Source organism: Festucalex cinctus, chromosome 3 (assembly GCF_051991245.1).
Source record: "Festucalex cinctus isolate MCC-2025b chromosome 3, RoL_Fcin_1.0, whole genome shotgun sequence".
Lineage (NCBI taxonomy): Eukaryota > Metazoa > Chordata > Actinopteri > Syngnathiformes > Syngnathidae > Festucalex > Festucalex cinctus.
The window spans coordinates 12786455-12804741 of NC_135413.1; the positions used below are offsets into that span (position 1 = coordinate 12786455).

At 40.1% G+C, this 18287-nt stretch overlaps 1 protein-coding gene across 2 annotated transcripts in view; it reads left to right on the forward strand.

Annotated features, from left to right (window-relative positions):
* The window catches only part of LOC144015676 (tumor protein p53-inducible protein 11-like), a 42921-nt gene extending 25266 nt beyond the window's left edge, over window positions 1-17655 (forward strand). For both annotated transcript variants that reach the window (XM_077515890.1, XM_077515891.1), the window contains 6 exons: window positions 1911-2050; window positions 8566-8624; window positions 8845-8893; window positions 9159-9255; window positions 15246-15347; window positions 15669-17655. In XM_077515890.1, coding sequence (XP_077372016.1) covers window positions 1922-2050; window positions 8566-8624; window positions 8845-8893; window positions 9159-9255; window positions 15246-15347; window positions 15669-15802 — 570 coding nt within the window. In that variant the 5' untranslated portion in view covers window positions 1911-1921 and the 3' untranslated portion in view covers window positions 15803-17655. The remainder of the gene's footprint in view (window positions 1-1910; window positions 2051-8565; window positions 8625-8844; window positions 8894-9158; window positions 9256-15245; window positions 15348-15668) is intronic.
* Window positions 17656-18287: the final 632 nt, after the last annotated feature.

Sequence of the window (18287 nt, forward strand, 5' to 3'; positions counted from 1 at the left end):
ATGGAGTAACACTTCTTTTTGTTCATGCTCACTACTACACTAACGAGGAAAATGAAAGGACATTGATAGCAGAAAAGAATGGCCCACTGATTGAATTCATTTTTTTTCTCCCTGTTTTAAGTGAGTCATTGTCAGTGAGTGGATTTAGATTTGCCATTTTGAGGTTTGCCCATTCTATTCTGTCATAAAGATGAATAATACCAACAAACAGTCATTCACAATTCACAGGCCTTTCGGCATACCAACAAAGTAACATAATTTCCGGTCTATAGAGTGCACCTGATTATAAGCCGCACCCAGTACATTTCTAAAGGAAAAAGCATTTTGTACATATATAAGCCGCACCTGATTATAAGCCGCATGTGCCCACATTGAAACATGAGATATTCACAAAGAAAGACTTTTCAAAGGTTTAATAATATACCTTAGCTTTTCTTTCTAAACAGTGCCTGTGACGCGGCAGTAACACAGAAGTGCTGGTTAAAAATAACATACCGGTAAAAGTCACTGAGACTGAGAATTCTTGTATTTTCCATTATGATGGTCTGTTCATTCTCATTTTATTCATGCACAAAGCACCAACTTACATTAAACTTGCGTCTTCCTCGACACTTACTGTATATTCCACCTGTCTTACTCTTACCTTTTCTGCTCGAGCGCCCTGGCGGCCATTAGAAAAAATGCATGAATTAACCACATCATTGTATAAGCCGCAGGGTTGAAAGCGTGTGACAAAAGTCGCGGCTTATAGTCCGGAAATTACAGTAACTGTCACTTGCGTCACATCTGAGTTAAGACGATATCAGTTATCTGTCTTTATCCTCTAGAACAGGAGTGTCAAAGTCATTTTTGTCACGGGCCACATCATACTTAGGGTTTCCTTCAGAGGGCCGTTATGACTGCGAACTGTGAATGTATGATAGCCTCGTATTACATACTGTACCTGTATATCCAACAAATTGATGAATAATTTGTTTTGAAATCAGAGGCCAATAAAAAGTCTTTGTTCAAGTATTACTACATTTATTTTAGAAGGGGGATTGGTAACAAAAGTCTTGCAATATCTCAACCTCTTTAAAAGTGAAGACAATTTGAATGTAGGCATTTAGCAAGAACCATGTAATTGATAAAGGACTGGGTAATACATTTGAATTAATTTGTCATTTTAAAAATCAACAATTTGAAAATGAGCTAAATCGTGAAATTGAGGTGCGCATAAACATAGTAACTACAGTCTTTTTCTGGATGTTATCTACAAATGTTATTGTGAGTTGTAATTTTTCACAAGTGGCATAATGCTTCATGGCTGGTTTACAAGACATGTTTACAATAGTTACTAACTAAATTGTGGCATTTAAGCAAGTTAGCTACTTATAGCTATAGCTTAGTTGCACAAACTGTGATGTGAATGTTAACTTTACGTTAAAATCAGTTTACATCTTGTCTGAATATTTTGCACGGGATTTATTTTATAATGAAACCCTTGAATAAACTTTTGTTGGGTTTATTACTTTGATTAAATTGTAATCATCCAGATTGACTGGGGGAAAAAAAAAGATATTATTTTTTGGCCATTTCTCCCAGCTCTAAGTTGATGCACATAATTTGCTTACCATGTAAAATGATGTGGTGAACCAGATCTGGCCCCCGGGCCTTGTGTTTGACACAGGTCTGTGCTCTAGGCTTGTGTTATGTCAAGTCAAGTCATCTTACAGCCTTTACAGAAACACAACAAAACAAACGTAACATAATTAAGTTTCTGCTTTATCATGTTTAATTCCACAAGGGGGCGTTTCATATTTTATAGGACCCTTCTGCCATTGAGCAGCATTAAAAAAAAAAAAAAAAAAAAATCCCCCCCAAAATGTTTTTTTTTTTAATTTCAATATCATTTTCTATTTTCTTGCCAGGTGTGTGGATCATGGCTTCTAAACCCCAACCTCCTCTGATGAAGAAGCACAGTCAGACCGACTTGATAAGCCGCCTGAAAAGCCGGAAGATTCTCGGAGTTGGAGGCGAAGATGACGATGGTGAAGTTCACAGATCAAAGGTCAGATTAAATTCCAATCGTGGATTGTGCGAAAGGCAGATTGTAGCTGGTGTAAATAATGTGAAGCACATTCTTCTTCGCTAGCTTAACTCATTTGCTCCCAAAAATGTATTAATACGTTCTAGTTTAAATGTTTTAAGTCTCCCAAAGACGTATTTATATGTTTGTTTGTTTTTTAAATATATATATAATCTTAGAGCATACAGAAGGCTTTGATGCTGCAGAGAATGGGGTGAAGTAATGGTATTAATTACAAAAACGGCCAGCAGATGGCAGCAGAGTATAAGAGATCAACCAAGGGCCATGTTGAAAACCAGCTGTTTCCCCACAATTCTAAACAGCATTAAAATATAGCTAAGATTCATCATTATTCACAAATCTAATTGCTGCAAAATGGAAGCAGATAGAAATATACTTTTTTTTCCTATTGAAAGAAGATACTCTTGTCTTTCTTTGGGTAGGTTCCATGTTTTTATAGCAAAAGAACACAATATTCTGTGGGCCTTGCAAAATCAGTCAAAAACCAGTAAAACATCCGGGAGCGAAGGGGGTTACTTCAGTGAAAATGGCTGGGAGTGAATGAGTTAATGGCTACTTTTACAGCAATGTGTAGAATACAGTCTTCGGATCCGCTTTCAAAGCTACACTAATCTGCTAATTGGCTCCTTACTTGTACCAGTGTCCTATTCGGTGCATTTTCTGTTTCCTCTGGAAAACAGAGGACTTGGATGCTGAGCATTCCGATAAGAATTCACATGTGCTTGTACTTTTAGACAGTGATACATACTCAAAGCAGTCATTTTCCAAAACTCGATGGTCAAGTTGGCCTAGAAAGACTCATTTGAGGTTTTGATCATTTTGAGATTTAGATTATAGTTGAATGTTGAAAATGAAATTAGAGTAAGGACCATCACCAACATTAGGAGGCCAAATCAGACATCTGCCATGTACAACCAGTTACACATATCATGCATCGTTGGACGCATACTGTTTATATATAGTCATCTGACAGAGGGAGGCTCTGTTGATGCTTGACAGTCCATGCTAATTAACTTAGTCTCATGGTCGGTGTTATGGAGTGTAATGATTTCGTGGTAATCCATGATAAGTCGCACTTAAACCACTGTGGTTTTATGTATGTAAATTGTGCTGTTAATTCCTTGTTTAAATCAGACATTCACTCTGGCTTAGAATTTTAATTATGGTTCATCATGTGAGGTGATGAGTAGAAAATGTGGATGGGAAGTCTGAATCCATGTGGCTTTGCAAACAAAGGAGGGAAGTGCTTCTCTTGTGCCTCACTTGTTGCCTCTTCCTGCCGAGATAGGAATAAATTGCTATTAGTAATACACCAGTTAGATAGACGCATTCTATTTATGCTATGCGATTTGACATATTGGCTGTGTTTCACTGCCAGCTTCTTAACACAGTGGACGCTCTTTCAATGCTCTGACAGCATGAGACAAGGCCTCCAAAAAAAACGCCTACCACTTCATTAACTGTCAAAATCCAGAGCAGCCTCGTATAGATTGTGTTTCACCTGGACATTTTTCATTCTCTGTTTACTGCTCGTTTCGGATGCAGTGATGAATGGTGAAAAAACAGGATTGAGCAGCTGTGATTAAGCGTCTCTCCTCAAATGCCACGCTCGTTCTTCATTTCCTGTTTCTCCCTTTGGCTCTCTTTCCCTCCCCGAGTCAATCCTGTGCCATCAGTTGCTGCTCAGCTCGCTGTGGGTATTTTTCCATGCACAAATATTCCTGTGTTTCTGACTGTCAAACAGCCCCCTGGAACCACAAGAAAGTGCATTCATGATGTCACATGGTCACAGCTGCCACAGATGGATTCATTATGTATGGTATATGTAGAGCTGTGCAATATAATGTGTGGTGTTCATTTCATCAGCCATGTTGAAATTGTCTGTTTTAGTCCAGTTTCAGTCACATCTGTTAGTCTTGATCACATTGAGTCAACCTCATCCCATTTTTATTGAGTCAAGTTTTAGTTGATTTTGAAGTTGAGCATTTTCGTGGCGGCCGTAGAGACGGTCGTTCAATAACCCGAAGGTTGGCTGTTCGAGCCCCGCTCTCCCCAAAAGTCATGTGTCGTGTCCTTGGGCAAGACACTTCACACACGTTGCCTCCAGTGCCACTCACACTGGTCCCTGAAAGGTGCGAATGTTTGGTGGTGGTCGCAGGTGCATACTGGCAGCTTCCGTCAACCTGCCCCAGGGCAGCTGTGGCTACTTCAGTAGATTACTGCCACCAGAGTGTGAATGTGTGCGTGAATGAATAATGTAGCCATTGTAAAACGTCTTTGAGTGTCTAGAAAATCACTGTAGAAATTTGGTGCATTATTATTATTTTAGTCTTTTAGTCCAAGATAATTTTATTCATCCAGTTTTCAGAAACAAAAGCTCAAAACTAGTCTAGTTTTAGTCAGGGCAATTTTATTTACTTTTAACCCTTTTAAAATTTTGTCAGCAGATAATATTGAATATTTCCATCCATCCATTCATCCATTTTCTTGACCGTTTATTCCTCACAAGGGTCACAGGGGGAGCTGGCGCCTATCTCAGCTGGCTCTGGGCAGTAGGCGGGGGACACCCTGGACTGGTTGCCAGCCAATCGCAGGCCACACAGAGACGAACAACCATCCACACACACAAGCACACCTAGGGACAATTCGGAGCGCCCAATTAACCTGCCATGCATGTCTTTGGAATGTGGGAGGAGACTGGAGTACCCGGAGAAGACCCACTCAGGCACGGGGAGAACATGCAAATTCCACCCAGGAAGGCTTGAGCCTGGATTCGAACCCGAGTCCTCAGAACTGGGAGGCCGACGTGCCGCCCATTATTTTTCATCTGGTCTGAAATTATTTCACAAAACATTTGCACTCTCTCTTTTTTTTTTTTTTTTTGGATGTAAAACAAATTTTTAATGGACCATGTTCTGGTCGCCGGAAGTCTTGCTCTGTTTAACAGGAAGTAGTACGCCTTCCTGTTCCTAATGCGTCGGGCCACCCACCATCTTACATGTGTCTGGCCGGCGGCAATAAATGAATTTAAAGCTATTATTTATTTAGCAATTTTGAGGCGGATTGTTTTGTTACAAACATAAGACATGTCGCGATGTTAATTGTCTCCCTTTTCAGTCTAAAGAGACCACAAACAAACCCTAATAAGCATCTTAGTTAGTAGGAGTGAAGCGGAGTCTGTCAGCAATAAGGGTGGAACCGAAATATTCGTTCTCACTGTTCTCATTGTGCACACTGAGAACAGTGTTCACACAATGCGGAAATTGGAAGATTTTTAACCACAAATTCCAATACTGTGCCTGTGTTGAAGGGAGCATTAAAATGTATGTACTTGTACAAACACAGCTAGATGAAATTTATACTCGTACATGCTAAAAGTCAGGTCGCAGATGTGAACATTTTTGTCGCCGTCTCAAGCCAAGATACCCTTAAGAATGATGACACAGAACATGGCTGTAAATCTATGTGTACTTATTGTTATGTACTGAAGAGGTTGGATCCCAAAGCGCAGACACAAATAAGGTTTTTAACTATTTATTCACATAACTTGGCTAAACGAAAAACGAGAATGCATCGAATCACGAGACGCCAAGCCCCCCTTGGGCTGCGGAGAAGCACAGAGGAACAGAGGGCAATAATCCGGCAACGCACACATTTCTCACACAGCTTACAGTGGCATGAAAAAGTATCTGAACCTTTTGGAATTTCTCACATTTCTGCCTAAAATCACCATCAAACGTGATCTGATCTTTGTCAAAATCACACAGATGAAACAACAGTGTCTGCTTTAACTAAAACCACCCAAACATTTACAGGTTTTCATATTTTAACAAGGATAGCATGCAAACAATGACAGAAGGGGGGAAGAATAAGTAACTGAACCATCACATTTAATATTTTGTGGCCCCCCTTTGGCAGCAATAACTTCAACCGGACGCTTCCTGTAGCTGCAGATCAGTCTGGCACATCGATCAGGACTGATCTTGGCCCATTCTTCTTTACAAAACTGCTGTAGTTCAGTCAGATTCCTGGGATGTCTGGCATGAATCGCTGTCTTGAGGTCATGCCACAGCATCTCAATGGGGTTCAAGTCTGGACTTTGACTTGGCCACTCCAGAACGTGTATTTTGTTCTTCTGAAACCATTTTGAAGTCGATTTGCTTCTGTGTTTTGGATCATTGTCTTGTTGCAGCATCCATCCTCTTTTTAGCTTCAACTGTCTGACAGACGGCCTCAGGTTTTCCTGCAAAACATCCTGATAAACTTTTGAATTCATTTTTCCATGAATGATTGCAAGTTGTCCAGGCCCTGAGGAAGCAAAACAGCCCCAAACCATGATGCACCCTCCACCATGCTTCACGGTGGGGATGAGGTGTTGATGTTGGTGAGCTGTTCCATTTTTCCTCCACACATGACGTTGTGTGTTCCTCCCAAACAATTCAACTTTGGCTTCATCAGTCCACAAAATATTTTGCCAAAACTTCTTTAGAGTGCCCAAGTGCCTTTTTGCGAACATTAAACGAGCCACAATGTTTTTTTTTAGACAGCAGTGGCTTCCTCCGTGGAGTCCTCCCATGAAAACCATTCTTGGCCAATGTTTTACATATAGTTGATGCATGCACAGAGATATTGGACTGTGCCAGTGATCTCTGTAAGTCTTTAGCAGACACTCTAGGGTTATTTTTTACCTCTTTGAGTGGTCTGCGCTGAACTCTTGGCGTCATCTTTGGTGGGCGGCCACTCCTTGGGAGAGAAGTAACAGTGCCAAACTCTCTCCATTTGTACACAACTTCGCTGACTGTTGATTGATGAACATCCAGACTTTTAGAGATGGTTTTGTATCCTTTGCCAGTTTTATACAAACCAACAATTCTTGATAGCAGGTCTTCCGACAGCTCTTTTGAGCGAGTCATGGTGCACATCAGACAATGCTTCTCATCAAGACAATTCTGACCAGGTGTGTGTTTTATAGTGGGCAGGGCAGCTTAAAGTCACTCATCAGTGATTGGGCACACACCTGACTTAAATTGTTTGGTAAAAATTGGTTTCAATTGCTCTTTAAGTATCCTTAGGCAGAGGGTTCAATTACTTATTCCTCCCCCTTCTGTCATTGTTTGCATGCTATCCTTGTTAAAATATGAAAACCTGTAAATGTTTGGGTGGTTTTAGTTAAAGCAGACACTGTTGTTTCATCTGTGTGATTTTGACAAAGATCAGATCACGTTTGATGGTGATTTTAGGCAGAAATGTGAGAAATTCCAAAAGGTTCAGATACTTTTTCATGCCACTGTATATAGACAGTGAATGGATCTCATTTGTTGTGGCTAGACATGTCTGTACCAGTACTGACATGGAATTATCTGATTGGCTGTTGACCTGTTGACACGATTAAAGGTTCTTGACATCCCATAGTTCTTACAGATAGTTCTTAACATCACCTAGCATTAAAGATTCTTGACATCACATAGTCTTAAACTAGTTGAAACTAGATGATGGTTACATCAGTACAAAACAGATGCTTGACCTCAAACTTAACAGTTCATGAACTCAAACCAGGCGTGACCCCAGACATGTGAAACAAGACCCAAAAATTACTCCTGCATGACCCGAGTCATGACACTTATATGTACTGAACAACTTTATACGAATAAAACCATGCTGATTTTACAGTTTACTTTCGTCATTTTATTTTCTTCAGTATTTTTTTATTTATTTTTTTCACCCATTTGCTCCTATTTTTTGTGGAAACTGCACACCATGATTTAGAGTTAAAAAAAATAAAATAATTTATTCTTTTTTTTTTTCTTCAGTGCATTTGGGCAAAAGTTATATGCAGATTTTCATTATTCACTGGCCGTGGTTGTTATACACATTATTCATTTGTGGTTGATAATACAGACTTGAAAATCAAGTGATGTAAAACATGCCCCAGATATGACTTGGCAATTGCCAGTTGAGCATTGTTTAATAGAATACTACTTTGTATGCGACTGCAAAAGGCATAGAGATTTTCCTTAACTTTTAATCTGTCATATTTTCCCCCTGCAAGCAGCTTTCAGTTTTCAGGAATATAAATTAAGCATTGTTTGGTAGCAGGCGCTGTCAAGATTAAGTTAATTTGCAGCAAACAATTTGTCTCCTGGGATTCTCTTGACTGCTGTTTATTCATCCGGAATTCACAAGATGATGATGTTATGACACATCCCCTCTTAATCTTCAGGCTCTGATTAAGGAGCTGAAGACATTTACAGTCGCTAATTAACATCATAAGAGCACTTGCTATCATCCTCAGCCTGACTCTCATTTTGTCTTCTTGTTTTGTTTATTAATGGCATCTTACTAATAGCCACATGAGCTACAAGGAGGGCACTTTCTTCCTAGTTATTTGCTACTCACTGAATAACTATCATTTAGATATTAAGTTAGACTAAGCTGTACTAATTGTTCTTAATCCTTTCTTCCCTCTTCTGTTACAGATCAGTCAGATGCTGGGTAATGAGATGAAGTTCGCAGTTCGGGAGCCAATCGGCCTGAGGTGAGATTTCAGCTCCTCAGTTCACTCGGCAGCATCTCTTATGAAGCTAACTGAAAATTTAAATAAACTGTTCCATGAGATTATCACAGTTTTAAATGGATCTGTTATCGTCTGTCAGATTATTTTTTTTTCTTTTTTAATGTCGACCGGTGTTTGATCCCGTCAGTAATGTTCAAACAAATTCAAGGTGGTTTCACCTTTGTTCTGTGTCCTCCTGTAGGATGTGGTTGCTAACCTCAGCTGTGGGTTTCACTGTGATCGCCTTAATGGTAAGTGCTGCGGAAATTAAAGCATGCTGAGCAAATTGTGTCCATCAGTCATTGTGTCATGAATGAATCGTCACTTTTTCAGTTGTGCGTGCGTGAGGCGTCTTGAGAAACAGTTTTGTCTTTGTCCGCTTTGTTGCTTGCATGTTCAATATCGCCAGTGTTCATGGCTTTTAGCTCGCATGCTGCACACTGGCTGTATTTTGGGGTGGGGGACAATGTTCCTGTGTTGAGATCATGATGTTTGTGTCGTCGTTTTCCCACACAGGCCTTGGTGTTTCCCAACCATCTATATGAGGTTGTTTTTGAGGATGAACTATCTACAACCAGCCTCTCCGTTCGCCTTTATGGAGGAGCACAACTCAGTGAGTCTTGGTCCCATGCAAAAAAGCTTTCTCGCTCAGTGATCTATCTTAACAGCTGTATTTGTATAAATGGAGACATGATGTTTTAATGTTCTCAACACTGCACACTGAGTTTTTTGTGTAGTCATAACAGCTCCGTCCAAGCATTCATAATGGAAGCTACAGTTGGCTGGAAAACATCCCTTAGGGCTAATGGCTGAGGCTTTCTGTTTTTTTCCCTCTAATTTCATTCATGGGCATGAAAAGGTTCCAGGAATTGTTCAAAAATAACTTCTGTATCCTCATACATCACTTCTTCTGGCAGGATGATGTATGTGCTGTAGTGTGGAATCTTGGTTGGCCAATGGTCCAAGATTTGTGAACGCAAGCAATGTTTCCCAATGAAAGTTATGGAATTAGATTTGATCTTTTCCAGCCAGAAAATTTGTTTCCCTTTTTTTATTGGCATGTAATTTAAAATTGATATGGTACAATATAGAAATAACTGAAAAGGCACTTTCTTATGAAATACCATAATTTCCACACCATAAACCACAACTTTTTTCACGATGCTTTGAACCCTACGGCTTATTGATTTTAGAGCTGTCAAAATTAATCGACTTACTGCCGGAAATGCGGACCAAACTCTGGCAACTGTTGTACAGGGACAGAACAGCCAGTATCAGGGGGTTCGGTACCCCATACTCCCGAAGCACCCCCCACAGGACTCCCCGAGGGACACGGTCGAACGCCTTCTCCAAATCCACATTTCCGGCAGTAAGTCGGATTCGTTTCCAGTAAGGGTTGGACTCCGCCAAGGTTGCCCTTTGTCACCGATTATGTTCATAACTTTTATGGACAGCATTTCTAGGCGCAGCCGAGGCTTTGAGGGGGTCCGGTTTGGTGGCCTCAGCGTTGCATCTCTGCTTTTTGCAGATGATGTGGTGCTGTTGGCTTCATCAAGCCGGGATCTCCAACTCTCACTAGAGCGGTTCGCAGCCGAGTGAAGCGGTTGGGTTGACGATCAGCACCTCCAAATCCGAGGCCATGGTCCTCAGTCGGAAAAGGGTGGCGTGTCCTCTCCGGGTCGGGGATGAGATCCTGCCCCAAGTGGAGGAGTTCAAGTATCTTGGGGTCTTGTTCACGAGTGAGGGCAGGATGGAGCGGGAGATCGACAGGCGGATCGGTGCAGCGTCTGCAGTGATGCGGACTCTGTATCGGTTTTTAGTTTCAGTATTAGCGTTAGTTAAAAAAAAAAAAAAGTATTACTTGTGTGCAATATTTAAAAAAACACCATGGGAGCAATGTCATCTGAAGGTGCTTTTCTATTGGCTGATGCTAATACTTTCAAACGTCATTATTCCAGTTTGTATCAAAATAAATCTATAAAAAAAAATCACATTTAATATCATCCCCAAAGGCTCATGCATTAAATTAATTACTAAAGACTAAAACGAAGGACATGTTTGCTATAATTATAGTTAGTTTTAGTTAATTTTGTAAACATAAAATGTAGTTGGTTAGTTTTCGTTTTTAAAAGGCATTTTCATTTTTATTTTATTTCGGTAACGATATTGTTTTATGAATTTTAGTTTTTTCCTTACTTTTAGTTAACTAAAATAACCTTTTAATGGCACCAGTTTTTCGATACCCTCCCTTCTTCCTTTGACCATTTCCAAACATTTTTGTTTAGTTTATTTTATTTGAACTGAGTCAAATGCCATTTTTAGCATATGTCGCGGGCCACTGAAAAATGGACAGCGGGCTGCAAATGGCCCCCGGGCCGTAGTTTGGACACCCCTGCACTAAATAAAGTGTTCTCCTTTTTTGAGTCATAGCCTACAAGAAAAAATATTTATTTAAAAAAAACTGTAGAAGTGGATTTAATAATCCTCAACATGAATTCAAGCTACAAACCCACTTTAGAAGATGACAACTTGGCAAACAAGGGATGAAAAGTGAGAGCACCCTTGCTGTAAGACCCATATACCTTCAATTGGATATTTTTTTTTCTTGTTCTTCTCTCATTTGAATTCAAGCATTGTAGTCAACAGAGGACAAGCCATGTTGAGGGGTAATTATGGCTTTTCTGCTTTGCGGCTTCTTTTGACAGAAATCCTATTGGCAATGCGTAATGTTTACGGTAATAGCAGGTGTTTGGAGTAAAAGGCTCTCAGGCAAGTCTGTGAGTCGATCACGTTATGATTACAGGTTTAGTGCTGACTTACTGACAGCAAGACCTGTTGAAAAGTAGACTGAGCAGGCTGGCCTTGATGAGGAAAGCACTTGAGAAATACTTTTAAGTGTCAAGAAAGACTTGTCGAGATGAAAGATTAGGACCGCAACATTTACCTTCCATTTTCTGATGCTTTATTCCATGTGACTTGTATCCTCAACTGACCTTGCCAGCAAGCTGAATTTTTTTGCGGTATTTGTGAGTTAAAGCTACTATATGTAGGATTTCCCCAAAAAACATCTTAATAGCCTTTTTATTTGACCATTTATGACTGAAACATATTCTAATTAGTAGATCAACATCTTCGCTGTTCACAATGGGTACTCCGACAAGCCTCTGGCCAATATTATTTAGGAAGCGTCCGGTCCGAATCCTTCGAATTTCCCGCCCTCTGTCTGCGGGATGTGATGTCATGCACGTTCTCGTCAGTTGTTTCCTGTGGTGCGAAGACGGAACTAGTACAGATTTTCGCTGCCCCAGACACCCGCTTTTACTCCGCGGAAGGCTGCTTAAAAAAATAAAAAATGAAAACAATGTCAAGTGCCACGAAAAAAAAAAAAAAATCTAAACTTGATAGACCGACGTCGGGCAAGACCGAGAGTGAACATTGGTTTGACATTTCAGCGGTGGAAAAAAAATCGGAATTAGAAAAGTGATTCACAGCTGGCTCTCTTTCTACTCCAAAAGGTAAGAAGCGAGTATCTTGACATTTAGAAAAAGATGGGTTGTTTTCAAATAGCAGTAACCTCAAGATCGATCACTTCTCGGTCGTAACTATTGGGGTGAAAGTGAGGTGGACGGCAACATTTAGCGTGAAAGGGGCGGCAAAGTTGAATGTAATAGAACAGAATGACTTTATGAAGAACAGACGTTCCATTCCGCGGCGTTTCAATCAGGCTAAATGTTGCCTTATTTTCCTCCGTGAAAACAGCCTATTGTAGCTACATTATGCTAACGGCATGTGAACGGTACTACTGAATGGCGATAACATTCACGGCCGTATCACACTAAGTAGTGAATGGGTCTATATGTTTTTCACAATCGTCAATTTCCATAAATGACAGCCCACCTTTCGGCTCATGCACAATGACGCTAGCCTGGGGGCGACATACACTAATAATGACTAGAATCAGGTTGACGTCCGTCGAGCGGGGTGACTACAATATGGAACTGCATATTAACATCGGAATGAGGTCCAATTAATTGACGTAATTTGCACATCGTTTTGGAGTACAGCACAGGACTGGACTTCGACCGACTAAAGCAATATGATCTGCACGTCCCGTGGACATCAGTTGTTTAGTGGGGATCGAGAATCTCATTCCGTGAAGTGGCCAGCTGTGTATAACATTATAAAACTTCTTACCTCTGAAAACATAGTTTAATTGGATATGAAGAGCCCAGTCTTCAGTATTGAGGTCGTGCACGTACGAGTGCGCGCAGCGTGTACGAGCGTGCAGTTTGTTTTCCGCCACAGGTGGCTGTAGCGATTTGAAATTTTAAATCTTCCATATAGCTGCTTTGTCAAACTCCGGAAAATAGCCTACATCTTGTACCGCTCGCGCTGATACGTCCCCCCTCCCTCCCTAAGAAGAGACGGCATTTTCATCCGTTGCCTAGATTGGTCAAAACAAAAGTGCAAAGATGCCGCATCGTCCAATCAGCTCCAAGTATTGTACAGCAAGTCCCGCCTTTCTCGAACGGATCTGCCGAGTGAAGTACCAGATTGATAATGTGAAGAACTCCCTCGAGTGAATCACAATTATCAATCTGGCTTGTGAGGTTAATAATCAACTTCAAACTCAAAGATTAAGAGTCTATTAATTGAATTCAGGTGGGGTAGACATGACAGCCAGCGTGTGGACAAGGGCTTCACTCTGATGTTGCTTGAGTGCCTCGTTGTCACAGCATGGAAAATCCCTGCCCTGTGATGGCCTTGATGGGATATATTCCAGTCACCGGAGATTTTAAGCAGTTTTATTTTCAGGGCTCCAACGTGTAGTTATGATGAAACTACAGTAGATGGAGTAGCATCAGTTTTTTAGGTCATAGAAGTGGTATCTGATTGATACTTGAGCAGGATGTTGACTTTTTTTTTTTTAAATCATTCAAATTTGTCATCATTGTTAAAGAGGAAGTCAACCCCCAAAAAATTTAATTACTAATTAGGATGTAACGATAAACGTGATATTGTGATATTAAAACTGCCAAAACAGTTGTCATGTTCACGATATTTAAATGCAACACATCTGTTGATTGATTCAGGTTGATTTCCATTTGTGCAGTTCTGGCACCCCCTCGTGGCTATTTTTTTTGTGCAATTTAATTTTCATTAGGGATGTTTTGGCTCTTCTATGTTTAAAATCGACATTAATTGTCAGATGAAGAGGAACATAATGTGCCTGTGAAGCAAGTCAATATGTGGAGGAACTTAATGTGTGCATGCATTAACAACAACAGTAATCATAACAACATAATAACAAAACATAATAATAACATAACATTGCTGCTATGTAAAAAAGCACAATATTGTGCCTATTTTTTTACATGAGCTCTTTTTTTTGTATCGTGAGCTTCATATTGTGATATCGTATTGTGACATTTGGATATCGTTACATCCCTATTAATTATGTTCGATGCAGCCTGACTAGTCTAAATATGTTATTTTAGTTAATATTGCATTAGTGGAATATGAGTTAAAGCAGCAAAATCCAGCCCTTTTTATCAACATCACAAGGCGGCCATTTTGCCACTTGCTGTCAAGTAAAAATGACATTAGGGTTGCTCAGGTAACAACCAACCACAGCTCAGCTTCAGAAAACAGGTTTGCTGTGATTGGTCGTTGTCTGAGCTTGAGCAACTGTCATGTCGTCTTCAGTCGACAGCAAGTGGCAAAATGGCCGCCCCCTTAGATGGATAAAAACCGCTGGATTTTGCTTCATAATTCATATTCTACGAATGGAATATTAATCAGAATAGACTAATGAGGTCACATATAACCTATTATTGTCAAGAAATGTGTAAGGTTGACTTCCAGTTTAACAGTCTGTGGTGTGTCAGATTTAGAAGACATGTTTATTTTCACTTAAGGCATTAAAAAAACGCCCCTAATTCACATTAACTCAATTTGAAAAAAAAAAAAAAATCAAAATCTTTGCAGAATTTATGAATTTGCATTTGGCATTTCAATTGTTGAATCAAGTATTCACTCGTTCCATGATTTCAGTTTTTATTGTAACCTCCATCGTGCACTGTAGCGGTATCACATTTGAATCAAGCAACCAAAAATGAACAATAAATATAACAGTGAACAACTGAACATGCTGCCCAGCACAAAGGAGAGATAAAACATGGCGGTGCAGAAGATGACTGAACCAGCTAACATGGGCGGTCTTTGCTGAATGTCAACAGGCCTTTGGGGGTTATCAAAGGGGAGGGGGATGATTTCTTCCTAGATAAGAAGCAGCAAAGGGTTTGAAGGACGGGTCTCATCAGCCAAATCAGCCAGCTGCTATCTGGCAGCGAGACCACTCAGTTCATCAACCACCCCCACCTTTCAGCCCACCCTTGCTCATTTGTGTCGCATGTCTGTCTATGGGCAGGGTGGGAGTGACATGCGGGGAAATTAACTGGAAGAATGTCGGGGAAAGAACATGAGCGTTTATCAAAATCAAGAAGTTAACAGAATCAATCATATTGTCACGGCACACAATGTTAGTTGACTAAACGTGGGGATAATTTTGTGTTGATTCAAATGCGTCATTTGCACACGCAGGCTTGGCCCTCATCATGTGGAATGGCCTCTACACAGCAGAGAAGATCATCATCCAGTGGACTCTGCTGAGTGAAGCTTGCTACTTTGCAGTGCAGTTTCTTGGTATTCACCGCATCTCCCCCCCACGCAACATTTTCTTGACCACTTCCAGTCAAAAAGCTGATCAAGTTCACCTGTCTTCACATTCATGAGCACAACCTGCCCTCTAGTGTTCAGCATGGAGAATTACAAGCTACATTTTTCAGCGCTTCAACTCCGTTAAAATGAAGTGTTTTGGGATCTCAGGGGGAAAAAGCACATTAAATGGAATATTTTTCCTCTTTGTTGATAAATTAAATTTGAGTATTGGTGAATGTTTTCAGCTCCGTAGCAACTGTGCCTTTGTTTGTCTAATAATACTCATGTGATGCGTTGTGTTTTCAGTGACATCCATCACCTTAATAGAGATTGGCGTGCTTCCCAACGCTGCCATACTGCTGCTTCTCAGCAGGGTCCTCTTCCTGGTGGTCACCATGGCTTACTACTACCACCTGGGCCGCAAGCCAAAGAAGATCTGAGCTGATGGCGCATGCTAACAGGGATACAGGCAGTGGACGGCTGACTGAGCACAGATCACAAAACGTGTTTGCAAGCTTTGGAGCTTGGTTGGAGTGTTATATGTTGCCAGTGGGACGCACTTCTGCATGCTCCATCCATCCAAAGGACTTAGCTTAGTGTTAGCCCCAAATAGTCAACAAATGAGCACATTAGACTTGGTCAAATAAATGCATTTCGTCTTGATATGTGTGAGGGGAAAGCCTCATGACATAAATTACTCCTGAGTGCTGTTATTGTTAAAAAAAAAAAAAAAAAAAAAAAAAAAAAAAAAAACGCCTTAAAAATTGCATTGTATGCTTGTCACCTTGTTTATGATCAGCTATACAGAGCACACTGGCACTCTGTTGCTGACCTTGAAAATCGTTGTTCACTTGTGTTTATTCAAACTGTGTTTGCTGACGTGCTTCGAGCATCAAAAGTGCTCTGTCAGATTCAAATGTAGGCTTAACGAGTCCAATTTTCTTTGTTGACTTTGATAATTAGCACAATAGTGCACAGTTGTAGTTAAATGTTCAACAAGGAAGCAAAGTGTTTTTGTTTTTGCGACCAAAGTGAAGAATAAACGTGTACATTGTGTTCACACCAGTAATGATCTTTTTCAACATGTGAGGCAGATGAGCATGGAAAATTTGGCCTTTTTGTAATGAACTGGCTTCACAAGCAGTCCTTGTTTTGAGAGCAAACAAAACTGCTTTGGTTTCTCCAGAGTAGCGTAGCACAATTTTGATATAACGCCATATCCGTAGCCTTTACCTTCAACCTATTTCAAACGGTCACCAACACTGCATATTTACCCTTTTTGGGTGTATTTGTAAATAAAAGTACATGTGGTGGTGTTGTGAAGCGGACATGGCACTTGTTCAGTATTTTAGGTCAAGCTAAGGTTTCTCTCAAGTGTAATTTTGTACCTATTTAAACAACTCGTGTCTATAAATGTCATGCATGAAATAATTCAGCAGTGCGGAAATGGCTGAGATAGCGTAGCAACCAATGAACCAAATATAAATGTGGTGGATGTGAAGTGAACAGTTAAAAAAAAATTGATTTGGTGCACTTGGAACTTATGTGCTTTGTAACGGGTATTTAGCAATTTCACAACTCATCTACTGCATTCAGTACAATTCTACCTCCCAGTTAGTTGCCATCATTCCAGTTCCATTCAGGTTTTTATTCTGAACTCGTGCTTTTCCAAACATTAGGCTCTGTCAACATTTAAAAAATTCAACTGAACACAAAGCTTAAATAGTTTGCAGTTGCCTGTTCAGTATTCGGCACCCACGTGCTGGTTACTTGGGTGAGTCTTAACTCCAGATAGGGAACACGTGGGTGAGGTCTGCTTGACTCCTTTAAAGTAGTAATTATCTCTTACCAATGTTTAATTAGATACAGTTCTCCCCAGCAACAATGTGCTCAAGCGTAGTCTGTCCTTACAAGCATGCTAATTAAGAGGTTGGAGAATAACTATCAATCCATTTCCGCCTATACTGAAGACCTCCAATCATCAGACTTGAAATGTTCAAAGGTCTGAGGAGTGTGTCATTTTATGGTAAATGTTTTTTGTTTTGTTTTTAAGATCAGAAGTAGGCCAACTTATATACTGTTCTATCCTTGTGGTTCCCCTACTTTACTCCAAAATGTCACTTGAGTTGAGTGAAATATTAATAGAAATTGTTTAAGTCTAATTACAGTTCATTCTGCTCTAAATTGCATCCTGGTTCAACTTGTAGCATTGTTTTCTTATGTATATGCTGTTTTGTGGCTCTTGTACCTCAAATTGAAAAGCTGGTTTGAAATAAAGAACCTTGTTTGTTTATTTTGAAGACTTCTAAATTCTGCCAATTGCTTGTGTTTTGTTGTGCGCCAAACTGGAACTCACACATTATTTTTATTATTATTTTTATTTATTTATTTATTTTTGCATGTTAACCAATTTGTGACCCCCACATCCGACGAGGAAAAAGTTCTTGTCAGTGTTCATACGGTCATGAAAAACCTGGAAAAAGTTATAGAAATTGAAAATGCGTTTTCAAAATCCAGTTATTAGGAAACTAACTTTATATTGTAAATAAAAGTAATGGAACTATTGCGTGGATATTATTCACTGGATAATATGCAACGTCATGTAACGTCGGAAACAAAAACTTTTGTTTTTTTTCCCCAATATTTCCTGTGCCATAACGACTCAAAACACAGTACTCTGATTAATACTGTGTTTGTGGAGTAACTTATTAAACGGAATGATAAATGACTAGAGCAGTGCCATTTAGGTAGATTTTTTATTTATTTTTTCACGCTCACACAAACTTAGATGGTCTACCAGGCAGGATACCATACCAGGGATGCGAACCCACACCAACCGGCACTGAAGGTTCCACACCTCCACCATGGAGCCCTTTTGGTAGAAACTTGTAGGAGATGGAAATGGGTGAAGTGACGCCATTTTCA